Here is a 27504-nt window from a genome sequence, read left to right as displayed (position 1 = left end):
GATGTATGAATTTATATGTAATAAAAATTTGTGTGGCTTAGTTGTTTTGTTGTTTAAAATATGATTTTTATGGAGTGTTGTAAATCCATACTAATAAACTATCTATAATTAAGAGGCGCCTCTTCGAGAATTGAGAATTGATTTGACTAAGCTGATAGTCATAAACCTAAGATCATCATTGGCATGAGTTAATAGCAATCCGACTACGACAAACAATTCGACAATATATTAGAACAATGCATAATTTTAATGTTATAAGATCATAATTAATAACATAGCCAACTCCTAGTACAGAACAAGGACTAACAGACTCCCGATCTAAATTACAATGTTAAGCAGCTCCTTTTGTTTTCCTACTTTTCTCTTGCCCAGATGGAAATTAGCCAAAAGTAAAGAACATTTTACCTCAATTTTTTTTTCCAGAAATCTCTCTAATCAAGGTGGGAAAAGCAAACAGTAAATCATCCAACCATAAAGCCTAAACAAAACAAGCAAGTTATTAATTAAACAAGCGAATTCGCCAACCCCTAGGCATCATTGAACTTCATTTACTAAAAGAAGTCTATATTGGGTATAGCCACATTCAAAGATTAGAGCTTCACAAAACCATGAAGATTGACAAAATTTCGTTCTGCCGAAGGCGCTCTCAATTACCGGACTTTCGTAGCTCAGCAGCGCCATGAGCAAAGTGGCACTTGTCACCAAAAGTACATGAACCCTTTGTAAAGTTCTCACATAGCTTAGTCTTATAGCTGTTTGAGGCAGGTCCGTGAGCTGGAGTTCCTCCGGAAGCTTTAAACGAACCATTTACACTTAAAGTTGCTACAAGATCATGTACCATGTCGCTGGCGATCTTGATTTGATCAAAGGTTCCTTCAAGTTCAATGTTCTTCTTGGTAGGATCCGTGTCATGATCTCGAATAGAAAGCTTCACACCTGTTTGACGGCAAATCTGCTTTGAGTTCACGCCGTTCTTACCAATAATGGGTCCTGCAAGATTAGCATCAACGCTAATCTTAGCAGTAGCGGAGGCACCAAATCCAGCAGCCAGACCAGTTGGAGCAGGAGGATCGATTCTCCCAGGAAAGCGTCCATGCATAGGATGGGCGCCCATAACACGAGGATCATCAAAGGTTGGAGCAACAGGCTTATTGAGTTGCCACTCACCATGAGCAAAACGGCACTTGTCACCAAATTTGCACCCTTCAGCACTGTTAAACTTGCTGCACAGGCGGGTTTTGACACCAGCATCAGAGCTATTGAGTGCCTGTGGAGGAGGTGGAGGAGCAACCTTAGATATTAGTGGTCGGTTTATCATCTGTGTAACAGCTTGGTAACCACCTGGAACATGGTGCAGGAAGTGACAACTTTCCCCAAAGGGACATCCAGATGTACTGCAACACAAGAATTGAGATGCTAAATCAAACTTGTATGAAATGTGCATAGGAGGGCCGAATAAAGCAATTCTCATCCACAAAGAAAGGTCTCAACTAATCTAATACGGGGATTTTCCCTTCCATAGAGACACAACAGAATACTTTGTTGAATTTGAAAGCAAGCACATGCAATCATGTACCATAGCCGCTTTAAGCTAAAACTAGTATACCCTCCACATAATCCAGTACAAGCTCTTCTTCCAGGAGCATACAGAAACGGAGAAGTCTAATAAGAAAACTGCTATCTAACCTTGGAAAAAACAGAAAATGCGACATCTGGCAAGTTACATTATTAACTAAACAAACTTCAATCGGTTCCAATACTTCAATAAAAATCTCAACCCAAAAGGTTATCACCTAACATGAACATAAGTACTTTTACAGATATAATAATTAAGAATATATACATACCCTGAACTCCCCCAAAAATATCTTTCACGCTTATACAAGCACTAGATTACTTGAGTTTTATGAAGTTTATACAAACTACTAGACATACAAAGTAACTAACCATCCAAGTAACTCCCAATAGTATCTATCCATTCATTGATGAACCTCAACAAGATTGATAATTTTGTTGCATAGCTAAATTTCTAAATAAAAATGACTATCTCTTGTAGTTTTATACTACTCAAATTCTTAGTGTACTATACAACAAATCCACACTGATTTGGTTGCAGATAGAAGATATAGCAATAAAATAAGCAGAACTTCCTGAAGACAGGATCACAAATCATCCATATTAAAATCATAAATTGCCAAATCTAGCAGTTGGGCACAGGATGTAAACATTGTAATTAAGAATCATAACAGAAACTACTAATCTTTAAGATAAGCTAGATCCCCACAATGTTTCATGCTCAAACTTACAACAAACTAAATTTGAGGACAACTACATGAACCAAAAAAACCAACATGATGGATCATCATAATGAATCAACATGAGATATCGTCATAATAAATCAACTTGATTTAAGAGAAAACTGAACCAAAAATAGATGAAAAAAATTTAATTGATATCCAAATTAATTTAAATAATTTGTCCTATCAAGCTTCTAAAATGAAAGACTAAATGCAGCAACTCAATCAAAGCGTTCTTCCATGTAGAGGCAGACACGGCTGCTTAAAAAACAAAATCTGCAGAACTTTTGACAGAATATTCACTAACAAAACCTATCAGCAACACTTTCAACTAAGGGCAATAGGAGGGAGATATAGAAAACTTGAAAATGCCAAAATAGATAGCTCAAAAACCAGGAAATAAAAGACTTTCAGAAAGACAACAAGCACTACCAATACAAAGCAAATGAATAGACAATGCAATCAAGTGATTCATTACAGTGGATAAATCCAATCAAACGGAAGGAAAAATGCTTCTCTCATGGACCGTGGACGGCTTACAACTCTACTAAAACATGAACTTAATGTCAATATTTATTAGATAGTTAAAGATTTGAACCTGAAGAACTTGGTGCAAGGCTTTGATTTGCTTCCTATACCAATCTCCAATTCTGTTACAAAACATTAATTATTTTTGTGAGTTCTTTGTACCTTCCTTGCTTTTAACTTAGTTTAAACAAAAAAGATTAATTGGAGTGATGCACAAATAGCTCCATCACCTTATAATATGTTTAAGTCTACTATCAATACAAAACTATCTAATTCATGTAAGACAACTGAAAAATTATTCATAATACATAGTAATTTGGTAGCTTGATTTGCTCTAAGGTAAGTAATCCCTTGGAATAAAAATGTAGCAAACTTGCTCACTTCATAAATCCTCAAGGCCAGAACATACATAAGCATACCGATCCTACATATATATATTGAAAAATAAGTACGAATGCGACAACACTAGAAGTTCCTTCGGCACGTGCGAATCAAGCATACTAGTATAAAGTGAGTCGAACACTCACATCTACATGTGAGTTGAGTAAACCCATTTACTATTCTATGTGTGTTGAGTAAACCCATTTACTATTCTAATGTTATATGCTACCCAATTAAATATTAATGCGGTTCTTAATTAAATGATCCGGGCCCAAACTCCTTCCCAAACAAAATCATCAAACGAGTAGACACTATTAAACTAAAACAGTTCGACCTCTCTTCCAAACCGTAAACAAGGTAATGTAACAACAAGAGTTACGAGCTCCCCCAAACATCAAGCTCCAAACATAGACAAAATGTCATTGCCCCACAAAGGGCCTTTGGAACAAAAGTACGAGTTTTTTTGTTCATCCTTATCCTTAAATTAAAATGCAAACTACATATCCATATGCAACTCACACAGTATATAAAAAGCACAAATGAGTAATGAGTCATATCACTATTATATTTCAAAACAAAAGAACCTTAATTTTTTGGCTCTAATTAGAATGGAAATAAGCTCCAAACAGGGAGTGCCCATAAGTTTTGTAACCCCCTCCAATGTTGCTAAGAGCTAGAATAAGCAAATAAAATTAGTCTACCTAGTACCAAAATCAAATCTAACTAAAACAAAATTTATAAAGCTCTATAAAACACATTAGTGACATCATAAAGTGAGGAAGTACAATTACCATAAATGGTCGTATAACCATTTTTCAATTTTTTGACTACAAAAAGTAGTACCACCAGTGACTTCATTTTATTTTTTTTTAGGGTGTACAAAATTATTTGGTGGATATTTTCTGTCCTGAAAACGAACATCTTAAAATTTTCATTCTAACAAAATGGCCAAATAATAATCAAACAAAACCTTGAAGCAAAAAGCTAATATGCTATTTGTGACATTTCTAAGTTCAGATCCAAGACAATAAGCAACACTTATTCAACAAATACAACTCAAACAAAATCACAAATAAACTTAAAAGACATGAAGGAACAAACCTTTCTTTTGCTTTTTAAATCCGCCATTAGCGTTTACAACTCCCGCTTCACCCCTTCCTCTTTTCCGAGCATCCATTGAAGTAAAAATTTTAAAACTAAATCGAACTCAAACAAAAAAAAAATCAAAATTTTCAATTGCAACACAAAAATTTCTTAGAGCAGAGATCTAAAAACCTACGCAAAACATGAAAAAATTGAGTAAGATAGAAACCCTAGGAGAGTAGAACTAGGGTTTAGAGTTAGAGAAGATGGGGAGCCTCGAAGAGAGAGAGAATTGAGCGCTGAATTTTCGTTTTTGGAAAATTATGGATTTATTATTTTTTTTGCTTTGGTCTGAAAATTGTAAAGATATGAAATTAGGGTTTTCTGATTTTATATAATGAAGGAAAATAGTTTAAGTCGGTTTTTGATGATTTTATTTTTAATTTTGAATTAAAAAGAAGTCACGTGCTATCTTGAGTCTCTCATTCATGAATAAAGAATCCAATGGCTAGATTCATGATTTCATTATGGGCTTGAATCCTCCTCCACATTTGTAATCGAATAGTATCATAAGATGTGTTTAGAAAGAGCTATTTTTGAGAGATTATTTTTTAGTCGGATGATTAAAACAAAAGCCATATATGTTAATTATATTAATTGCGCTTTTTAATCTATGTATAAAAAGTGTGATAGAAAGACCGTATCACATAAGTTTCGTTACGATTTAAAAATAAAGAGTTCATATTCTTATAATTTACACTATTATGACTTTTTAATCTTTATTTGTGTGTTTTGCTATAATGGTTGAATTTACATATAGTAAATGAATTGGATTATATTGTTCATATGTCAAATTTATTTAAAAAGTGGATTCAGTTTATTTGATCGGATTGAAGTATTTGAAATTATCTTTGTTGAATTGAAATATATTAAAAGAATAATTTTTGAAATACAGTCTTAAAATGTAGCACTTTTGCGAATTACAGCTTCAATATTTATTTTTTGCGAATTACAGCCATCAAAGTATCAAAGTTTGCAGTTCAGGCCAAAGCACAAAATTCCGACCATTTTGGTGGTTGGAATTTTAGGTTAAGTGGACGGAGTTCAGTATTTTTGGCCTAAACTTGTAAACTTCGATACCTTGATGACTGTAATTCACAAAAAATAAACATTGAGGCTACAATTCGCAAATTATTGATATTAAAATAATTTAATTTGAATGTATTAGTACTAAAATATATGAAAAAAATATTATATAATAATGATAGAATTTTAATTTCATTATTTTAATGTCAGCCACATGAACCTATATATTAGTTTTAATGATTATTTATATAGATTTTTCTTTGCTCTTCATTTCATTTTTCTACAACTTCAATATGTAAGCCTAAATTCATATATTATACATTTCCAGTCAATTCTTTAAGCCATTTTTTTATTTCCTTCATCATTTTAAGTTTCGAGTTTCAACTTTTTATATTTTGTATAGATATCACTAATACCTCTTTCTGAAATAATTTTCTTTCACCATTTTCAACTTTTACATCTTTATTTCAAATTTTATTCTTCAGACATAAGTTTTTAAATTAAAGTTTATAATTAAGTGCAACTCTATTTAATTTCATTTTGTGTTCCGTCAACAATAGTTCAATTTTTCATATAATTCGATTTAATCCAATGCACTAAGTTCATTTCAACTCAATATCATTTAGTTCAATGCAATTTAGTGTAAAATGTGGAAAGATTGAAAAAAATAAGATAAATAAACAATTTAATTCCGAATATAAGATTCGGGAAAACTTATGTCCCAAAATAAGCTTCCGTACATCCAAGCCTAGCCTCGGGTAAGTCGCTGTTAGTAACAGCGAATGAGGAGAAAAAAAAAAAAATTAAAAGGCCCTAAGCCGCTGTTAGTAACAGCGACTTAAGGAGTTGACCAGTCAACCCCTTAAGTCGTTGTTACTAACAGCGACTTATAAAAAAAAATAATAATAATAATAATTTTTTTTTTAAAAAAATTCTAATAGTACTGAACTTGAAGTAGCTGTATTTTTTTTTTTTGGAGCAGCTTGTTTTTTAACCTTCAAACAATTATTTAATAGCAGATGAACTAACTATATAAACTTGTTATTGTTTGATTAATCTTCCGATGTGGGATTGTTTTCTGGAACACATCAAAATAAATGAAACCAAAAATTAGCTCACGAATAGAGCACCGATGTGGGACTAAGTTATTGAAGAGGAAGACATCCACCATTGAAGAAGACCACTATTTGTTCTCCATTGAAGAAGACATCTAGGTGAAGTGTAGTATGGTTTTATGTAAGTTACTGCTATACCATTGATCAGACAAGACTATCAATGATGGCTGACACACTTCTTGCTCAGAACTCTAATTCCATGAGATTGATGCATGGTTTGAATGGAGGGATTTTTGCTTCAGAAAGTGGCTATCCTTCTGATCCTACCATTTTCTATGATAATGACCCCAATATAGGTGAAGTGTACGCCTCCATGGAAAGTGCATCTATTGCAACCTATACTGGTAGGAATTAATCAGTGAAAGGGAGAGTAGATTAAGCGTGAGGGAGAACAAATAGTGGTCTTCTTCAATGGTGGATGTCTTCCTCTTCAATAACTTAGTCCCACATCGGTGCTCTATTCATGAGCTAATTTTTGGTTTCATTTATTTTGATGTGTTTCAGAAAACAATCCCACATCAGAAGATTAATCAAACAATAACAAGTTTATATAGTTAGTTCATCTGTTATTAAATAATTGTTTGAAGGTTAAAAAACAAGTTGCTCCAAAAACAAAAAAATACAGCTACTTTAAGTTCAGTACTATTAAAATTTAAAAAAAAAAAATATATATATATTTTTTTTTAATAAGTCGCTGTTACTAACAGCGACTTAGGGCCTTTTAATTTTTTTTTTCTCCTCATTCGCTGTTACTAACAGCGACTTACCCGAGGCTAGGCTTGGATGTACGGAAGCTTATTTTGGGACATAAGTTTTCCCGAATCTTATATTCGGAATTAAATTGTTTATTTATCTTATTTTTTTCAATCTTTCGTAAAATGTGCTCCTATGGACTAACTTAATAATCGGAAAGGAAGCCCTAAAAGTTCAAAACGCTCCAAACCTTTATGTTACGAGAAGAAGAATCAAGAATTTGTTTTTTCACATATCTCAAATAACAAAATGATATAACTAGATTTGAGGATTGTAGAGTGTAGACTGTAAGGAACAGCTACTCAAGGAATTATACTGGAGATTACATGCTCAACTCATCTAATTTCTAAAGCACTAAATTAAACTCACTAGTTTATAAAACATCCTCTAATTCTAGTTTACTCCTATCAGTTTCGCACTTTCGCCTTTCTTTTTCTGATATACGCAGCTCTCGATCTATTTTCATCACTTTCCGGTGAATTTTCCACAACCGTCTGTTCCTGCAGAACTAAACCTCGGTTCCTTGATAATTTTCTAATGGGTGTTGTTGTACACGTTGTTGTAGGATCTACATTTTCAGATTCTGTTGGACTCTCCGAATGAGCAGATGTGTCTCCTTGAGCCCTGTGTGGCATTAGCTCCTCACCTTCCCTGACAGAATCTAGCATCAACTGTGAAAACAAGCACGCAATAGAGAAGTATTAGAAAACTTAATTCTCAGCCAAGTTATCGGCACACAGCAATTATACTAGGGTCGTCCTCAAACATTTAAGGGCCTTAAGCAAAAGCTAAAATATGAGCTTTTCAGATACGAATGTGCACATCCAATTTCATTGGTTCAACATTAGCTCCATCAGCTTGGCTTGTAGTATCAACAGTTCCAACATTTTCCAAGACAAAATCACCCAATACATCCCGAAAGACCAGGCAACAAAATAACATGAATACCCAAGAATCCCAAACCTGACCAAAGAAACCTAAAATAGCACTAGGAAGCATTAGACCAAACAAGAGAACAAGACGGACAAAATTAAGCAAAAGTCTCGATACCAATTAAAAATTGAAACAAAAATGTTTTTGAACTTAAAACATTTGAATGATAAGAATGCCTCCCAACCAACCTGTTAGACACACCTAAGACCCCAAAACTTTTTGCCAAAGAATAGCGCTAAAAAGTTGAAACAAATTTTATCTCTGCACCCTAAAATCCTTAATACATGTGAGCTTAGCATGTTTCTGTAAGTTCCATACTTAAAATTTTGATCATAGTTACTGGGACATGTCGATTCTCAAGGCATATCTAAAAAAGTTCCAGAATTCCAAAATTAGGACTAGTGGATCTTCCAGAACATTAGGACATGCAGAGGTTTGTGTTTAGACTCCATCTAATGGTACCCATATCAGAAAAGGACATTAGGACATACAGAGGTTAGTGTTTAGACTTATCTACAAAAATTTAAACCCCAGAAATGGAATTATTTTGTAAACAACAAAATGAAATTAACAAAACTTAGCTGGTCCAAACCGTTAGTCCTGACAGCTTGAGCAGAATTGCAAACACATTAGAAATTCAAGATTGTTAAAAATATCAACTTTCATTTGCTCAACAAATAATCAAAAACACAACTACAGAAGGCATAAAAATACATATAAGATTCAAACTACAAATTTACCTTCCAGTCCTGGAAGTCAAATCTGAAGATAAAGTGACTGTATGAAACTTTCCCTGAAGCAACTGCTTCAGCAGCTGGAGCATTTCTTGGGCCTATAAAAGAGAAACATAAATTAGCCTAAAACTGCATCTATAAAAATCTACGCGTAAATTTGCACCAGTTAAATTAGGAGGTGCTCTTACAAACAAAATGGCCATTCTCATTTGCAGTGATTTCAGCTCTTCCGTCTTTCACTAAAAACGACAAAGCAAATAAGTTTTCTACTGTCTGTGAAAATGACTTTCTGTTCAGGATCAAATTTTCCAGGCGGACCCTTTTATTTTTCCTCAAAATGCCAAATATGGTTGCCATATTCTTGTCCGTATCAGTTTTTTCTTCCGCAACATTATCAAGCTGCAAACCAAAACCAAGCAAAAGAACAGACATCTGATAAAAAAACATTTAAAATGCATATGCAAGTATCAACTGGATATAAACTGCCATAACTTGCCTCTTTCTGAGGCATATAGAAGAGTAATATTTAATTAGTAGATAAGAAGCTTCTACCTCTTCTGGCCGAGCAAGTTCAGTTGGTTTGACATGTTTTTTACGTACTACAGTCTTTCTTTTCTTTATTTCATAACTCATTGGTCCTAACCTGTAAAAGTTAACAAAGATAAACATAAAATTCAAACTCCAAAACTAATGAAGGCATTCAACCATACATTGAACAGTTTGCAGCAAGTAATTACATAGTACAACATCCAGAGCCTTTTCTAAATATATGTGAAACTGCTATCCCAATGTCTTTCCAAAGTATCAAATTGCTGAAATCAGAACTGCTGGTAGCTCGACCTTCCCGACCAAAATCTCTAAGCAAGCAAGACACAAAATCAGATGGAGTTACCCCCTCATTTTTTTGTGCCTTGACAGATTTCACAAAACTGCTTGTAATGTCCAACAAAGCCTCAGCATCAGCCACTTGCTCGCGTGGCTTCCGAACTGAGAACGATGCAAGAAAAAGAATGTTAACAAGTGCTATTTAAATAGAAGTAATATATTGTCCCAGACTCATTTTCAATTTTAATCTTTATGAAAACCCATGGCCACTTTACAAAGTTGCATTCTAATAAAAGAAAAGTTACCATACATTAAGCTGTAAAAGTTATCACCAATTGATTATACATTAGCAATCCCCAACGAAATTAAACCTCGGTTTCCTCTCAAACCCTGCAATCCCATGTGCGGGTGTAGCTTATGAATAAAAGTTATCACCAAATGATCAAGTTTCCATAAGGAACTGTCATCTGCGGAGGTACAAATTATGAGAATTTTTTCTCTATAAATGGTGCACGTACATAATGCTCTCATACAGAACCTAAACCTCCCAGTCAAAGAATTAGAGCATGAACCCCAAAAGTAAAGTAATCATAGAAATTCATCACCAACATATAACACTAGCTTTAAATGGAACATCACCACAATGACAAACTACCTATTCAGTTTCAGGCTTCAAGCTACCTATTCAGTTTCACAATTCTAGTAAGACCCTAACAAAAAAGAACCACCATTGGCCAAATTGGTTGGTAGCAAAGTTCTGCTAAGGTAAGATTTCTTGTTTGTTTCATTAAATTCATAATACTCATCAAATTACATTACATAATAATGAATTTTCTAATAACCAACATTAATTTATATAACAAGTTACAACAGAAACCCTAGTATTTAAACAATTTTGAACTTTTGTAAATTGCAATCAATCAAATCTATAAATGAATTACCAAAATGGCTCTCTAGGAACTCCAAATATGAAACCTTCACATTATTTGGTAGCTCATTCAACACACCCTTTAAACCAAGTGTCTCCCCTCCAAGAAAACACTTGTACTAAAGGGAATTTAGGCTCACGGCTGCTTAGACTATATCCCGCATCACTTGATCAAACACTCTATTTGTATTAATTAGTAAAATACTTCTATAACAAATAAGAATGTCTCCGAATTGGTTCAAGCTGTTTAATTTTTGGTTTACCCTATACCAAAGGTAACCCTCTAGTGAAATACTCGAAATGAATACCTTTCTGATGTAAATTCTCAACTTCTTCCATCATAGTCTTGAACTTATCTGAATCCGGCCTTGATAAATCCTCTTCTGCACGTTCAAAAAATTAAATTGAAGTCATTAACACCACAAAATTTTTTTTTTTTACCAAAACTCGATGTTGCCAATAACACAACCAAATTCATTAAAAAATACCAGAGAGTTGGTTTTTAACAGCAAGATATCTGGAACGAAGATTTCTCCTGACAACAACTTCATCATCCTCTTGTTGTTCATTAATTCCGTTTCTCTGATTTTCATTAACGGCGGCGGAACCATTGGAGGTTGAATCAACTTTAATCCTTTTACCGTTCCTCGGATTTGCGGGCTCATTTGAAGTAGAATTAACTCCAATTTTTCTACTCCTCAAATCCCTTGCTGCAACATTTCCATTATTACTAGTGCTTCCTAATTCTTTCTTTACTCTCACCATTATTGCTAAACCCTAAAATTTGAAATTAAAATCAGGTGGTTGAGAATGGGGTGGAATGAAAAGGAATAAACCCTAATTTAAAGAATTTAGAAAATTTGAGTGACATAAACAGGAAAATCTGAATTGAAGAAAAGATTTGAGTTGAAATTAAAAGCGTCTAACAAACAGATCATGTGACGCAAAATTTACTTTAAAGGTGTTTATAGAGAGAGGAGTGAGGATTCGAAATTTTGAACGAAGAATTGGTTTTCCGTTTTCCCGCACTCTCCCTCTTGTTTAGGCGATAATTGAAAACATATTACCCTACATGTCTTTAAAGAAGTTTGAGAAATTTTATATGGTGATTATGAGGTTTTTTTATATGGTGAACAAGTATTTTTTTTATTAATATGGTGAGTTTAAGTTTATAACTTTTCTAGGTTATTATTATTATTTACCGTAAAGAATTTGTTATAAAAGTAAACGTCGTAATTATTATTATGGAGCACGTATTTCAAACATATATTTTAAATAGTACTTAATTTAACAAATAACTTAACTTTTGGTCTATCATATGAAAATGTTGAAAGCTGTCACCATAAATAATATCAATTTAACTATTTATTGATTTTTCTACAATAATCTCAACTTTTGATTAATCATAAATAATACTCCATCAATTTTAGGGTTGCTTATCTATGAACATTGTTACTCAAATATTGACATGTGTTTTAAAGGTTACTTGCCCTAAATAAAAGAAAAAAACAAAATAAAAAATTAAAATTATTAAAAATTAGTTAAAAAAAATTAATTGATTTATATATATATATATATATATATATATATATATATATATATATATATATATATATATATATATATATATATATATATATTATTTTTTAAAATTTAATTTTGTATTTATCTTTTTAATGCAAAATAATTTGTTGTATAGGTAAGAGGTTATCTTGGTGCATTCTTAGTAAACACCCTAATAATTGAGATTATTCATATATTAATCAAAAGTTAAAATTATTGTAGAAAAATTATTAAAAAATTAATTTTATTTAGGACCATTTTTTCTAAAATTAATACCAACCTAAGTTTATTTTGGAAGCTAATTTCTCAAATCAAATTATACATTTCCCTTTGATTAATTTGAATCAAATATATTCCTTCCTTCCCTTGAGTATGCTACACTTTATATCATTTAGATTTGCTTCATTTTTTAATAAACAGTATCCATAATTTTTTTTTATCAATATATTTTTTTTTCTTCTAATATCACTTTTCGACATTTTATTTTAATTTATCTTTTTTTTAAAAATAAAACTTTCTATAGCAAGTCATCTGGTCACTGGGTTTACTCTAAGAAAATACCCCTCAAAGTTGAGATTATTCATAATTAATCAATACGTGAGATTATTGTAGGAAAATCACGAATGAGTTGGATTATTATATTCTAGGTAATTTTTCCTTAGTATTATTATAGAAAAAAAACCTTACGTTGGTATTATTTATGGTTAATCAGAAGTTGGTATTATTGTAGAGAAATTAACGAAATATTGTACTCTCTCTACACCAATATAAATGTCTCATTTGCTTGGGCACGAATATTAAGAGTGGTGTGGGGTTCATTAAAAAGGTGATAGTTGGATAAATAGTGAAGGGTAGTTGGGTAAGTAAGGTACATGAGGGTATATTCGTAATTACTTGTGTGAATTAAGGATATTTAGGTAAAAAAAAGATGAACAAAAATAAAAATGGGACAAATGATATAGTTTTGCCAAAAAAAAGACATTTATATTAATGTGGAGGGAGTATTATTCACAATAATTTTTCATTTGTTTTATCTATTACCAAATATATTCACTTTTTAAAAATTTTATTTCAAAAAGTTGATATACAAGTGGTGTGTTGTGGACCATGTTTTTTTGTTATTTCTACTATCTTTTATAAGTTGTCCCAAAGTACCATTATCCTATTAACATGTTACGTTGATAAAATTTAACTCTTTTCATACTCTTTATTTAGTATGTCTTTTTATTTTAGATATTTTCTACTCATAAAAATAAGGTGCATTTTTTTTCTAGGGAGCCCATTTGCTAAGAACTCCATGTTAAGCGTGCTTAGTGGGGAACAATCTTAGGATGAGTGACCTCATGGAAAGTTTTCCCGGGTGCACACGAGTGAGGCCAAAGTGCGCTGAAAAGACTTGTGTTGGTTTGTGGGGTTAGTCTAGAATCTCCATGAGTAGTCACCAGCGGTCCGAGGGGCCGAGGTGTTGCATTAATAACGCACTATTTTCTTTTAAATGCATCAATATATTTTAATAATCTTAAAATTTTTTTCACACGATTTATAATCTTTCTTTGTTTATTTTTCAAAAAAATTATTTTAATTAAAAAAATCAAAATTTTCTTTGTTATTGTCATGAAGGGACATGGTAGTAGTTAAAACTTTTGTGTATGTAGAGATAAAGAAAAAAATATCTCTTGCGAGTTTCGACATCTTGTGTAATTGTGTACTCTTCTCTCAACTCTTTAAAACAAAACAAGCCACATTATCATACCATCTCGAATTCTCAATCATGTTTTTATTCGGCTCAAGCCTCAAGCCGTTTAGCCGAGCCACTAAAGACCAAAATTGAGCATTCATTGAAAAAAAAAAAATAATGACAAATCAAAACACAGGAAAAACCCAACCCAACCCAACACCTCCATTTCTACGAAACAAAAGCTCTAAAACAAACTAGCAGGCGGCCATGGCTGAACCTTCAACATCACCAGATCAAAATACAACCGCCATAACTACAACTACATCATCTTCTTGGGGAACTCTGGAGGAACTTTTGCTAGCCTGCGCCGTTCATCGTTATGGTACCAATTCCTGGGACTCCATTGCTAGAGAACTCCAAAATCGCACCACTTTTTCTCTCACTCCTCATATCTGTCAACAGAAATATCGTGACATTAAACGCCGTTTCTCTTCCGATGAGAAAAGCGCCGGTGATTCTAATCACTGTCTCGATGAGTTACGTCGTCTCCGAGTCGCCGAACTTAGACGGGAACTTCAACGTTACGATCTTTCTATTGTGTATAATTCTGGATCTAAATTAAATCGTCTTAAATTAATTTTCTAATTTCATTTATTTTGTATATTCTTGATAAAAAAATCCGGTTTCAGGTCACTGCAATTAAAGGTGAAAAAATTGAAGGAAGACAGAGGAAAAAACGTAAAGGATGATATCAAAGATGAGGTCGATCTACAGAAAACTCAGGAAAAAGAGACAGAAATGATAATGAATAAGGTGAAAGCTGAACCGCCGGGTCAAAGCGAACCGGAACCGGTCGAACCAGTAAACGCCGAACCGGAACAAAATCCCGAACCGGAAAATAACTCGTGCAATGGAAGCTCCAATTCAAAGGAAAAGCAAGCAGGTCAGCAGGAGAGGAAGAAGAGAGTTAACTCGGACGAGTTAGTGGAATCGGTGGCTGAGTCAAAGGATGATGTTGGTAGTGGCGGTGGTGAAAGGGAGGAGGCCGGGACGAAAGAAAACAGTGACGTTCAGAGTACGGCGAGCTTGTGGAGGAATGAAAATAACAATGGAAATAAAAATATTGATAGAGGGAAAAAAGGTGGGGGGTTGTCCGGAACTAGTAGCGGTGATGAAAATCAATCGCCGGCGATTAAATCAAATAGTGATGTGAAATCACAGCCGTTGATTGAGTTTCTTGAGGTTGTTCTAGCTCGTAAGCTTGGCTCGTTTTTTGAGCGCCGGCTCGAAAGTCAGGTAATTGATTTTAAATTTGGACTATTATTGGCCTAATTATCTGCCACATTTATTTATTTAATTTTATATTAATTACAGCTAATCTCTTAAAAGATCGTTTTCAAGCCCAATTCATGAAAAATTAATATCTACTTTTCGTATTTTTAATGCTAATTTATATTATCCCCAATGCTTACTCTTATTGTCTACATTCAATATCTTAAATATCTACTCATATTATTCTTAATACCTACTTATAATATTTAAAAAAATATATAATAAGTCGGCAGGAAAATAAATGGTAGGGACTAGGGACTAAGTCTTAAAAACTCTTGTATATTTAGTGCGTGGTAAAATAATGCATTCTAATTTCTAATCTTAACGTGTTTATGTAGTTAATGGATTTAGAAGTGTGATTTTTAGAAAAGAGTGAGAAATGGCGTTTAAAAAATTATTGTGTGTATAATGCCTCTAAAGTTATATATAGGAGTACTCTATCTAATTTAATTATTTTTGTACTATAAATTATTTTGGCGAAAATTAAGAGAATAGTGTTATTGTCAAATGTAGAAGGTGATTGCGAAGAAAAAAATAATAATCTCATTATTTTGGAAAAATATATTTTCTTTTTATAAAAATGAGGTTGATTATCTTTCTTTTCTTTCATCTTTCGTATATCATTTTTTTAATTCTTCATCTCCCCTTCTAATTCTTCTTTATTTGCATAGTTTATTTTTTATTCCCTTTAAATATTTACCCTAAATACAAATATTTGTATTTCATTTATGCATGTTTATCAATATATTTCAAATATCTCTAATTGTACTCTTAAAATTAAAAATTATAAAAAGCTTATAATATCTTACTCATTAGTCCTCCGTTCCACTCATCTCACTCATTTTTCATCATTTTTATATTTGGCCAATAGCATACGACTTTCTTTTAACCTCATTTATACATTTTAACTCTCTTATAATTTCATCCATACAATTCATTCTCTCTCTTTATTTATTATTAATATCCATTTTTTTCTTTAAAAATCCCCTATTTTCTTTTTGCTCCAAATCCATTCGGACATAGTAGTTTACATCAAACGAATCAATAAATATTCCAGTTAACTATATTTAATTTATAAAATAAGGGTCTATTTGGCATTGTTGACTGATTTAATTGACTATAAGAGTTATGCAAATATTTGTTAAAATATTACTTAGTTGTTTATTGTTTGACAAATCTAAAAAAATTAAAAGTCAACAAAAAAACTCAAATTGCCAAGCATCCCGAAGAAAGGAATAGTGTTAAAAGAAATTAAGCTGATTATGGACTAAGGTTTTTTTGAGAGTTTGCCAATATTTTCAAATTGAAATTCAAATTTGGTTTGTGTCTTTTGTTTTGCAATATTTTATTTTTTGGTAGTTTTTAGTTTTCTTTTTATTTAATATTATTGTTTTATTTTCTTTCACTTTCATTCATATTCACACAGTTTAATTATTCCATGCATTTTCTTATCGTTCAATTAAGTATTGCATTGTCAAGAGGGCAAAGGGAGTAGAATTTTTTCAGTTTATTATACTTATAATTAATAATGGTTTTCCACTCAACATGTAACAATCAGTTAGCGATTATTTCAAAACGGAGATATTAGTATCTTATTACACTTCTACATTGCTACGATATTAACATTGATTTAATAATCTAAATAGCCTCTGAATGGCTGAGGAGTGATATGTTTTGGCTTTTCGAGTAAAAAACAAATTCAAAAATATTTTAGCCGAGTGTTTGGGCCTTTGGGGATAGCGAGTTTTGAATTTTGAAATTGGACGTTAATATCTAAAAACACATAGTTAATACTTCTCAGCCTAAATGTCTAATTTGACTTTTCACACTTGCTGAGACAACATTTTAACCTTTAATATCTTAAATTATTCTTAATTAAAAATTATAAAAAAGTTGATATTAATAATCTTTGTATTGAGACGAATCAAACAAGATCGACTATGTTTTAACTTATAGATTAAGAGTAAAATACAAATTAAGAGTGGTAAGTGAATAATGCCAAAAATCAAATGGGACATTTAGGCTGAATAGGAGGTAGTATATTTTAATGTACCAAAAGATGAAATGAATTGATACATGTTTTGTTTCTCCCTATTAAATGCACAATTTTTTGTTTTTAATATTTTTAATTACATATAATTAAAATTATAAAAGTTAATATAATAATTATTACATATTGTAGTGTTGAAAATATTTCACATTTGAGTAAGATCTCACTTCGTTAAAAATAATAGGTTGTAGATTTGAATATAATGCTTGATGGGTAATCCTCTTAATACCATATTGTTTTGAAAATGAGTAAACCTCATTAAGTATGCAAGTCGACGCTCATAACTCGTAGGTTTGTGAGCCTATGGGTGTTTGTCCACACAAGTAAGCCCACGGGATATGATTATGTAACGATTTATCACGGCCTAACAATTGCAACAATACTATTAGCATATATAATAAACAATGGTCAAGAATAGCAATGCTATAGGTGATTTGAAGTTTTTATAAACTATAAGATGTTGTCTTCATTTAGGGTCATAGTTTTATATGGTTTATCCTTTCATTCATGTTATAGGCTCATAGCCACGTTATTCCTCCTTGCCTAGAGGATTCTGTTTGGTGTTAATAAATGTGGAAGTTTATCACAAACGCAGGAAAATCCCAAATATAAGAACCTAATACGGCAGCACATTGATCTGGGAACCATCCAAAGAAGGCTTGAAGAAGGCCAATACACCGATTGTCATACGAAATTTTACCGCGATGTTATGCTCCTCATCAACAACGCCCTTATCTTCTTTTCGAGAAAAACCACAGAACACAAAGCTGCACTTGAGCTCCGCCAACTACTCGACAAACAGTTCCGACCACATGTATCATCTCCACATGATCACAAGTCAAACCCTTCAAAGCCTATCCAATTAGTACCAATACCAAAGCCAACAAAATCCGAGGCCAAAGAAGTTGATCTCAAGCCTAAACTAACAATAACTGGTCCAATTATTGCTTGTAGGAAGCGGAGCTCTATAGCAGGAAAATCGTCACAAGGAGGTGAGAAAAAGGACGCATCACCGGCAACACCACTTATTGACAAAGATTTGATTCCTTTGGGGGAGTTGATGAAGCAGCAAGCAGAGAAGACTTCATCAACGTCATTCAATGCTGTGACTAAGAAGCGATCAAGAGATGGGAGTTTTGGGTCTAGGAGCTCATCAAGCAAGAACGATAACAGCAATCCAAGCCCCAGCACTCCTGTGTTAAGCAAGGGAGAAAGTACTGAGGCTAAGGCTGATAAAAAGAAGCCGAGTCCTGGAACCTCCTCGAGTAAAATGAAGCAGAGTTCAGGATCAGGTAAACTTTTACTGTTAGAGTCGTTGAAGAATTCAGATAGGAAGACGAGTAATGACAACAACGGAAGTAATGCTAAGACTGACAAGCGGAAAGATGAAGGTACACAAAGTAAAATTGGTAAGGAGAAGACAAAGGGTAAGGAGGAAAGACAAAGTCTGGGGAATAGGAGCAGTAGACGGCCACCTAAGAGGGCAGCGGCGATTGCAGCAATGGGTAAGAGAGGTCGAGATAATGGTGGTGAAGAACCACAGCCAAAGAAACGCCAAAGGAAGTAATGGAGGGAATTTGAGCACAATGTTTTGTATAGTAAGGGCCTAAGGGGGGAGTTTTGAGTCAATTGAATTGTTTTGTAATGTTTAGGCAAGTAGAATTGTGATGGGCATGCCTTATTAATTTTGATTGAATTTGGTTTGTTAAGAATTAACATCAATTCTGTAACAGAGTCCTGGGGGCATGTTTTCTTGTACTTCTATAATTGTATGCCTGATAGGTGTAACCACTATTTTTAGCGATAATTGACAGGGGTTTTCTTTTGGAATTCTACTATATGTGATTTCTATTTTCCATTCCAAGCAAAAGGAAATAAAAAATTCACTATTGAGTATTGACTACGAAAACAAAGCCTTTTTCGTTTTAGGGTCAAAAAGGATTTCATTTTGGCTTGAAGTATTACATTATTAAAAATTCACAAAACCAATTTTTATAATAATTTGTTTCAAAAACTAAAAATACACTACTCCCACTGTTACTGTTATTTTAGTTCGTCCATTTTAGATTTTTTTTCCATTTTAGACGAGAAAAATTTAAATTAAATTTTTAAGAAATATATTGAAAATAAAACATTTATATAAAATCTTATTAAATTCACTTTAATGCATAGTGTTTTTTATTATTATATTTTTACAATTTTTATGATGCATACTTAGAGATATAAAAACTAAAAGTTTGATTTGAAATGTGCTATAAGCAAAGAAGACAAACAAGAGTAATTTTTGATTTAATACACTATATAATAATTTCGTTAAAATTTATCTCATTTTAATAGATCATACAACAAATAGTCAAATAATAGTTAAATACTACTACATGTGAGTAAATGAGACTGAAAAATTAATTTAATAAATAACATTTTAGAAAAGGAAAAAGCTATTATGCACTCGCATCAATTTTCCTTTGAACTGAGAAGCACAGACTATCTTGATCATAATAATCAATCAAATGCATCTATTCAACAAAAGATCAAATATCCATTTTTACAAACCTATTTTTACAAAAACTAATCATTACTCTGTCGATTTAATTAACGACTTGCCAAGTGCAGTGCATCTGATTCGTAGCACGTACAATAACCAACATCAAGTCAATCGATGAACGTCAAACAATTCATGAAGTTAGTAGCGGTGATTTTGTGTTCGTCTCTTGTGTTTTACCTTTTCGCTAAGCTCCGGATGCAATCAGATATTGAGACTCTAGTATTGTTGATCTCCATCTGGTTGAAGTTCGAATTTTAATCAGTTTTGTAAGGACATGCACATCAAAGAAAATTGAAGCTAAACGATGAAAATGGAGCCAAGCAAAAACATAACACATTTCACAATAGACTAATGAGCCTCAACTCAACTCGACCGACATTGAGCCAAGCAACGCCAATTTGCCATGCTGCTTTTTAGGCTGAACCGCTAAACCGTCATGATGCCGCTTTTTAGGCTGAACCGCGAAACCGTCATGGTCCGAAACAACCACAATGTATTGAAGTACATTACAGTAGCCCTGAACATGGTCGACAGTTTACTGCTGATATGACTAGCAAAAATGAGCAAGCTTATATTTTTCGAGCTACTATGACCTGAAGTTAAGTATTTTAGTGTTGGTGCCATCAAATTTTATCAGGTTAAGGAGGACGGTTTTCAGTCAAACTAACTTAGAGAACTCCAATGTTATACAGGAGCCTGTTAGTTGTTATCACAATCACCATCAGATATTCTATGGAGTGGGTTACCGTTAATATCAGCATCCGATATGCGAGAAAGTCTTGAAATTGCATCAATAAGTGCTTGCTCGTGCTCCTGCAAAAAATGTAAATTGGAACAAAAATCAATGACTGATTTCTTGCATGAACAGGACAGTCATATATACCTTCAACATTTGCTTCGCCTTTTCAATTTCAAAACAATCAGGATTAGGTGCAACCACCACCTTTTCGACCTAGTTTGAGTAAAACAAACGTGTTAACATAAATATAGATGCAATACTACTACCAAACAATGCCCTTTTTTTAAGGAACAAATATATACCTTTTTAATCAATGTATCAGTATGTAGAATTTCAATATCATCTGTCACGTTTCTAGTGTCATTCTGAATTTCACTATTACATTGTTTTCTTACAATACCAGGAAGAGTAGCATGGTTCAAGGATCTCTTTTCTCTGGGACCACCTCTATCTGATAATACAGTCTCTTCATTCACCCATCGGAAATCCTCAAAAGGCATCTGTAATAATAAGCCAAAGTTGAAGACTACGTAAAAATGCCTCCTTCATTCATGTACACCAATAATCCTAGTTGAAGACTAGTGGTCCACATGCAGCTATTTTTATGATCTTCTATTGAATTCATTTGGAAGTAGTGGAACTCTCTCTTGAATAGAGGCATAGAATTAAAAGGCGCGAGGTGCCCTGAGGCACCTAAGGTCTGCAGAGCCTAGGCTCTAGGCGCCACGCAAAGGCACTAGGCATGAGGTTCTCCAAAATCCAGAAAAAATAAATCAAAATACTCAAAAAATTCAGAAAATAATTTCGAAGAGAAGAGAAGAGAAAACATATATGATGGGGGCCACATCAAATGGGCTTCTTCTAAGGTTTAAACCACAAGGCGCTTGCCTTTAGGCGCTATGAGGTGCTAGCCTTAAGGTATTACCTCCGCCTCTGTCTAGGAACGCTTTTTAAAATTTAAGTATAGAGCAATGTATCTATTACAGTATTACCCACCTACCTTGTATATTAATGACATGTTAATACTGTGAATCTTCCACAACCCTCATGACCCATGCCCTACCCCTTGCCAACAATTTGAGCAGACAGTGCAACTGAATAGCCCAATCATGTCATTTAATACTTATACTACCCTTTTGTTGTAAAGGTAAATTCACTTAATTTATTAATCTAAGATTTCATCGCTTTTTCTTGATTTTGCTTCTCTAATGAGCTTAGTTCTTTCTTTGCAAACTCGTTATAGTTCCATCTCATTTTTTTTCTCGCTGTTTGATGGTGAAGTTTGTTTAAATTGAATAGTTATCAAAATTGACTAAATTTTTTTTAATATTTATTTGATGCTTTTTTTAATGTTTTATATCTCCGTTGCTTTGCTGTTCTTAGAGTTAGCCCATATGACAAAGCTACATGATTATGTTAGTACCACAAGATGGAGGCCAAGGGCATAAGACTTGAACAACATTCTAAAAATTTAAAGTAAACAAAAAAAAAGGTCAAATACAACAAGCGAGAAAGAAATTCTAAGCTAGAAAAAAACATAAAAAATAGGGCTTTGAAAAGAGCTTTTTACGTGGATCATAACGAAATTTGAGTCAACGTCTTATTAATCATAGCCGTCAATTAGCACGTGCAAAGCGGTCTATAGCATCGAGTCCCATTATCCAAGGGCCCCATATATCCAATTTTATACTTATTTAATTTATTGTTTCATTTACCTTAAACACATATATGATGTATACTATTTTACATCGTAACTCAGTAATAATATTATTAGTTGTTTCAACATCTGTGAACTAATAGCTAATAACTTCTACTATGCTATCTCTTTTTCAAAATCTCACGTTTGTTTAAAAAGTTTAATAGTTGATACTAAGTTTAATTAATGGAGATATTTCATCAAAAACTAGTATTTTGAGTTTTTCTAAAATTGTAAGGATTTATAATATAAAATCGACATTTGGCCCTAAAATTTATGAAACGGCCCCTACGAAATCATGTTTTTGGAAGAGAAATTAGCAATATAGAGACATATATGCTAAGCTATGAACCAAAAATCACAAAATGCCAAAAATTCTTTAAAAACAAGGAAAAGCTAAACATATGCCCATCCTTTAAATTCTTGGTTCATTCAGTCAACCCCAACACTTGGGATAAAGCTTTAGCATTGTTATTGTTGTTTTTACTCATCCCCTACTAAGAACCCCGCATAGTACAATCAATCTCAGAATATAGTTGGACAGTTGGACTCAATAGCATGGTTTTTGAATGACAAAATTTAGAATTTTTCTACACTAACCTCCTTAAAATCAACCCACTCAAAAGATTCTTTTGGTGTATGAATATTATACAATAATGCATGTCGACCCTGAGAAAAACACAACACGATGAGAATGATTCTACTTTGAGAAAATTGAAATCCAATTTGGAAGGACATAACATACATCAGATGGATTGTATCGAGAAATTAAAGCCTCACAGAAATGGTTGTCATCAGGCCATCTGATCATTATTTTCTTTCCTACCAGGTCTTCACCACTTCCAGACATAATAGTTCCATGTAAAGCATGGTCATTATAAGGGAACTGCATGGATCTCAATGAGGTTAACATTCTACAGAATGGAGTAACCTGCCGACAATAGATGATATAATTCTACATAGAGTCTACAAACCTGTCTAGTTTTTCCGCCTCGAGGTCGCGAACTAATAGCTCCAGCTGAAGGTGGTGCTCCATGAGTTGGAAAAGATTGTATTGTTCGCTGCTTCTTGCGAGAAGCATAGGTTAGACTAGACACATCATTGGTAGGATGTGATGTAATCATAGCCTGGTGGCCACCACCGTTTCTCCATTCCCTAAATAATAAGTAAAAAAAAAAAAATCAAAGCACTTTTTAATCACACTGGAGAAAATGAATCATAATTTTGTATAAAAGGAGAGTAAAAAAAACTAAGATTATGCATTAAATTAAGTTTACAAACATCAAAACCAGAACTTCCAAGTGCGAAGTAATTTAAAGGCATGTTGTTTTATGCAGTCTTATGCCTAAACTAAACCCTCAACAAAGATCATCCTTTCCCACTTTCTTCAAGGCCACAAGATAATTTACAAATCCGTCTCCCTCTTCCTACGTTTAAACACTTATTCTAAAAGATTTATCTTGATCCGTCTCCTTTCATTCTATCCCACAACATTCTCAAGCCACTAAACACCAATTCTCTTCTTGCCCCTTGAATCAACATGCCAATTCCCTCCCATAATCAACCATGTCACTCTCTCAAACCCTCATCTATCTAAAACCCTAACGTGTCCTTGTGCTGACGTGTATCACCCAGTTTGTTACACTCGGTGCTACATCATTGTTCAAATAGAGCAAAATTTGAAGAGGGATTTTTAACAGAAGTTTAAGAGCTCATGTCAAAGTCCAAGAATAGTCATATATTGTACATAAAACAATAGTACCATAAAAACTAAAAATCATACATGATTCTGCATATCACTTCAGCATTATTAACTCTCGAGAGTACCTCTCTGTGTTCATCAACTGAAACTCTCAACTCTTTTCTGAGTTCTGTCATCAAACTTTCTTTATCCTGAAGCATGAGTATTAAGATGATTCAACAACAGAGAATATGAAATTTGACACTCAACTGACATCCCATAAAATAAATACCCAAGTAAGTGCATGAGATTGAGCTTTAAAGGCTAGAAGAACAGCGTAATAGGCTTCCTTTTCAAGATGATGAATTTGCTCCTGCATGTCTACTTGTACTCGATGAAAAGTTCCAGAACCTAGCATTTGATTCCGTTATCCAGAGATCTCGGAGGTCCAGAGATCTCGGATGTACTACAAACTCTGATTTGATACGAGAAAGATCTTCATTAGTATCCACAAAGTTATTTCAAACAAACAAATCCTTTTGGGGTGAGGTTCTGTGTGTCACAATGCCATAAGCTAAATACCAAGATGTAATAAATCTGATAAAACAGAAAAAAAAAAAAAAAATCGACCATAAAAAGCTATCAAGCAAACTAAGCAAATTTCTAATTGTATGATCAAATAATCCAACCTCAAACATCTTAATATTCCGGCATCATTAGCTAGTTAAAAAAATAAAGGCACCCGGGTGCATAAAGCCTCTTGGGACAGCAAGGGTCCGAATAAGGTCCCAAGGAGTATAATGGATGCAAAACTGTACCATGAAATTTTGCAAGAGAATTCTCCCACGACTTGAATCAGTAATTTTTCATTCACACAGACACAAGAACCGGTGACCAAGACTTCCCTTCTCATTCATTAATTACAACGGACAAAAAATACCCAAGAACCATAAGCACATTCTTCAGCAACAGTCCAGCATCTCGTCTTTCCAACAGAGTATTAACGCAAACGAGGGTAGTACTTCACTTATACTGATAGATAAATGTAGCTCTAACTTCACAATATACTACAAACCCTAAAAATCCTCCAAGTGAGTGCCGTTAAATTTTAGTTCCTCCATTTTGCACCAATATTAGAACTCCACAAACTACAATAATCATATCTTCAAGCTATATGCACAGCAAAAAGATTACTACATTCTGTTGTTTAAAATAGGTGCTTAATTTAGGAGAAAATAAAAGGAACAATCACAAACGTAAGAATTCAAATGCTCAAAATCCCAATAAACTTTGAACTTAAAATTGGCGAATATAAAACCCTAAACCCCCAAATTGAACCCAATGCAACAATGTGGCACCAAGAATTGAACATGTCAAACATACCAGTAGTCAGAACGACAAGGCTTGAAGACCATCGGCAAAATGAAGGAATATTAGAATCTTTACTTCAAATAGATTAAGAAAACTCAGAAAAAACCCTAAAAGTTGAAAATTGGGGAAACTACGGATGTCACCGAAGAAGCTGATTAAGCTATTTGCTTGAAAGATAAAAGAATGATCAAAGAACCTTGGAATTTGTGGGTTATGGTCTTGTCCCTTATATGGGGATGATTAAGAAAGAATACCGAGTCTTCTTTAATCACCAACACGTTCAAAAATCAACTTAAATCAGTAGTTAATATAAATTGTTGTGAGAAACGGTATATTTAAGGGACACATTAAACATATAAACTAGATAGTCTAATTAATACAAATTAAAAGGAAAAAAAAAATGAGATTTTTATATTTTGAAATCGCCTATTTGAGTAATTATTAACTGTGTATCAAACACAATCAACATGCAAGTATCCCAATCCTTATAATTCGCCACCCTTTTCATTTTTTCGCCACCCCTAGTAAATTACCATATTGCCCTTGGTTTTTGAAAAAATTACAATTATGCCATTGAAGCTAAAATACTCTATATAAACCACAATCACACTAAAAATACTCTCACTACAACTAAAAACCAACATACAAAAGCAAAATTTGGGAGCAAAAATTAAGTTCAATCCGGAATTTATCAATCGAGGTAAGTTATTTGTAATTAAATTTAATCACGGAAAAAAAAAAATATATTATAGGAGTCGCCCAGATCTGGGCGACTGGACCCCGGTTCAGTCGCCTAATTTTAGGCGACTGAACCGGGGTCGAGCCGCCCAGATTTGGGCGACTCCTATTATTTTTTTTTTTTATTTTTATTTATTATTAAATAAATGTTTATGTTTTGTATATATAAAAATTTTTGTTTTTTAATTTTTTCCTTATATTTAGGAAAAATATATTTAAAGTTTGAAATTTTAAAAAAAAACCTGATTTTTATTAATAAATTAAGTTATTTGTAATTAAATTTAATCACGAAAAAAAAAAATAAAAAAAATTAAAGGAGTCGCCCAGATCTGGGCGACTGGACCCCGGTTCAGTCGCCTAATTTTAGGCGACTGAACCGGGGTCGAGCCGCCCAGATCTGGGCGACTCCTATAATTTTATTTTTTTTTTATTTTTTCCGTATGTATTTTATTAATTTTATTATTATTATTATTGTATTGTTATTTTTGTTAATATTAAATATATGTTAATGTTATTATTATTAATATTATTATTATTATTGTGATTGTTAATTTTGTATTATTAAATATATGTTAATGTTGTTATTATTAATTTTATTATTATTATTGTTATTGTTATTTTTATTTATTATTAAATATATGTTTATGTTTTGTATATATTTTTTTTAATTAAATGTTAATAATTTTTTGTTTTTTTTTTGTTATTTTTTTCCATATTTTATTTATGATTATTATGTATTTAGAAATATTATTATTTATAATATTGAATGAAACCGTAAAAAATTGTAGAAAATGGCTGGTAATCAAGGAAAAGGAAAGGGTTTTTTTAGGCAATTGTTGAGAGGTAATAGTTCTAGGCCTACCTTACTCAGAGGGGACCCGCATGAGAGAGGGGTCACGGGTTCTGCTAGGAGGGCTAGGCAGGAAGAGGCGGCCAGACACAGTGAGGCCCAAAGGTCGAGTACGCTGAACCAAGTGCGTACTCATTTTGATGACCAGGCTGATAGCCTCCAGAGTAGTTGGGGGGTTTATAGTGATGATGATAATGATGCTGATGATGTTCAGTTCCAAGGTCCTGAGCCTGCCCCATTGGACTGGACTATAGTTCGTGGCCCCCAAGGCAGATTTGCCCGTGGCGGCCCTAGTTCTTCCGCCGCATCTGAGCGTGCAGGAGGAAGTTTTGTCGATAATGAGCCGCCACGGGGCAGGCCCTCACAGTCCACTAACACAGACTGGTTAGTGACATCACCCCAGCCCGGGGGGCCGACAGATACGCGACTGATCCCTAGCTATGGCGGGCACATAGCTAAACTTATTTATGACGGATCCGAGCGTACGCCTCCGATTCTGGAGTGCCGTATTAGGAAGAGACCGGTGGAGTCCATCATCGGATTGAGGGATTTGTCCGTTGAGCTAGTCGATTTTCTACCTTCCACTTCCCTCGGTCGA

General features: G+C 33.3%; 4 protein-coding genes across 10 annotated transcripts; 1 reads left to right on the top strand and 3 right to left on the bottom strand.

The window, feature by feature from the left end:
* Positions 1 to 228: 228 nt before the first annotated feature.
* LOC130826311 (zinc finger CCCH domain-containing protein 31-like) lies at positions 229 to 4681 on the bottom strand. Its single transcript, XM_057691932.1, has 3 exons — positions 4308 to 4681; positions 2896 to 2947; positions 229 to 1394 (listed from the first exon to the last, which is right to left on the bottom strand). The coding sequence occupies exons 1-3, from the start codon at positions 4381 to 4383 to the stop codon at positions 647 to 649; spliced, it is 876 nt and encodes a 291-aa protein (XP_057547915.1). The 5' UTR covers positions 4384 to 4681; the 3' UTR covers positions 229 to 646.
* Positions 4682 to 7455: 2774 nt separating this feature from the next.
* On the bottom strand, positions 7456 to 11750 carry LOC130826309 (non-structural maintenance of chromosomes element 4 homolog A-like). Its single transcript, XM_057691929.1, has 7 exons — positions 11152 to 11750; positions 10972 to 11046; positions 9648 to 9897; positions 9463 to 9553; positions 9099 to 9309; positions 8917 to 9008; positions 7456 to 7914 (listed from the first exon to the last, which is right to left on the bottom strand). The coding sequence occupies exons 1-7, from the start codon at positions 11426 to 11428 to the stop codon at positions 7651 to 7653; spliced, it is 1260 nt and encodes a 419-aa protein (XP_057547912.1). The 5' UTR covers positions 11429 to 11750; the 3' UTR covers positions 7456 to 7650.
* Positions 11751 to 13890: 2140 nt separating this feature from the next.
* LOC130826308 (uncharacterized) lies at positions 13891 to 19093 on the top strand. Its single transcript, XM_057691927.1, has 3 exons — positions 13891 to 14503; positions 14594 to 15200; positions 17882 to 19093. Exons 1-3 carry the CDS (start codon positions 14172 to 14174, stop codon positions 18851 to 18853), a joined length of 1911 nt encoding a protein of 636 aa, XP_057547910.1. The 5' UTR covers positions 13891 to 14171; the 3' UTR covers positions 18854 to 19093.
* A 657-nt stretch (positions 19094 to 19750) lies between these two features.
* LOC130826306 (protein EMSY-LIKE 1-like) lies at positions 19751 to 25587 on the bottom strand. 7 transcript variants are annotated; one of them, XM_057691921.1, is made up of 10 exons: positions 25331 to 25564; positions 24240 to 24422; positions 24050 to 24159; positions 23241 to 23421; positions 23012 to 23152; positions 22867 to 22935; positions 20873 to 21070; positions 20715 to 20783; positions 20578 to 20644; positions 19751 to 20067 (listed from the first exon to the last, which is right to left on the bottom strand). In XM_057691921.1, the coding sequence occupies exons 2-10, from the start codon at positions 24363 to 24365 to the stop codon at positions 20048 to 20050; spliced, it is 981 nt and encodes a 326-aa protein (XP_057547904.1). In that variant the 5' UTR covers positions 24366 to 24422; positions 25331 to 25564; the 3' UTR covers positions 19751 to 20047. The 7 variants fall into 7 exon arrangements, with proteins under 7 accessions (XP_057547904.1, XP_057547903.1, XP_057547908.1 ...); XM_057691920.1 differs by having other exon boundaries at positions 19751 to 20644; XM_057691925.1 differs by having other exon boundaries at positions 19751 to 20644; positions 24094 to 24159.
* Between the last annotated feature and the right edge of the window lie 1917 nt (positions 25588 to 27504).

Source organism: Amaranthus tricolor, chromosome 10, assembly GCF_026212465.1.
Source record: "Amaranthus tricolor cultivar Red isolate AtriRed21 chromosome 10, ASM2621246v1, whole genome shotgun sequence".
Taxonomy (NCBI): domain Eukaryota; kingdom Viridiplantae; phylum Streptophyta; class Magnoliopsida; order Caryophyllales; family Amaranthaceae; genus Amaranthus; species Amaranthus tricolor.
The sequence above is the reverse complement of the archived record's forward strand: the minus strand, read 5'-3'. Positions and strand labels throughout refer to the sequence as shown.

Coding starts and splice junctions, on each gene's coding strand:
- LOC130826311 (XM_057691932.1), bottom strand. CDS start 4,383: ATGGATGCTCGGAAAAGAGGAAGGGGTGAAGCGGGAGTTGTAAACGCT. Junction 2,948..4,307: donor ATTTAAAAAGCAAAAGAAAG/GTTTGTTCCTTC, acceptor GTTTTGTAACAG/AATTGGAGATTGGTATAGGA. Junction 1,395..2,895: donor CCTTGCACCAAGTTCTTCAG/GTTCAAATCTTT, acceptor CTTGTGTTGCAG/TACATCTGGATGTCCCTTTG.
- LOC130826309 (XM_057691929.1), bottom strand. CDS start 11,428: ATGGTGAGAGTAAAGAAAGAATTAGGAAGCACTAGTAATAATGGAAAT. Junction 11,047..11,151: donor TGTTAAAAACCAACTCTCTG/GTATTTTTTAAT, acceptor TTGAACGTGCAG/AAGAGGATTTATCAAGGCCG. Junction 9,554..9,647: donor GGCTCTGGATGTTGTACTAT/GTAATTACTTGC, acceptor TAACTTTTACAG/GTTAGGACCAATGAGTTATG.
- LOC130826308 (XM_057691927.1), top strand. CDS start 14,172: ATGGCTGAACCTTCAACATCACCAGATCAAAATACAACCGCCATAACT. Junction 14,504..14,593: donor CGTTACGATCTTTCTATTGT/GTATAATTCTGG, acceptor ATCCGGTTTCAG/GTCACTGCAATTAAAGGTGA. Junction 15,201..17,881: donor AGCGCCGGCTCGAAAGTCAG/GTAATTGATTTT, acceptor TCACAAACGCAG/GAAAATCCCAAATATAAGAA.
- LOC130826306 (XM_057691920.1), bottom strand. CDS start 24,365: ATGCTAGGTTCTGGAACTTTTCATCGAGTACAAGTAGACATGCAGGAG. Junction 23,153..23,240: donor GAGGCGGAAAAACTAGACAG/GTTTGTAGACTC, acceptor AGATCCATGCAG/TTCCCTTATAATGACCATGC. Junction 20,784..20,872: donor CTGATACATTGATTAAAAAG/GTATATATTTGT, acceptor TACTCAAACTAG/GTCGAAAAGGTGGTGGTTGC.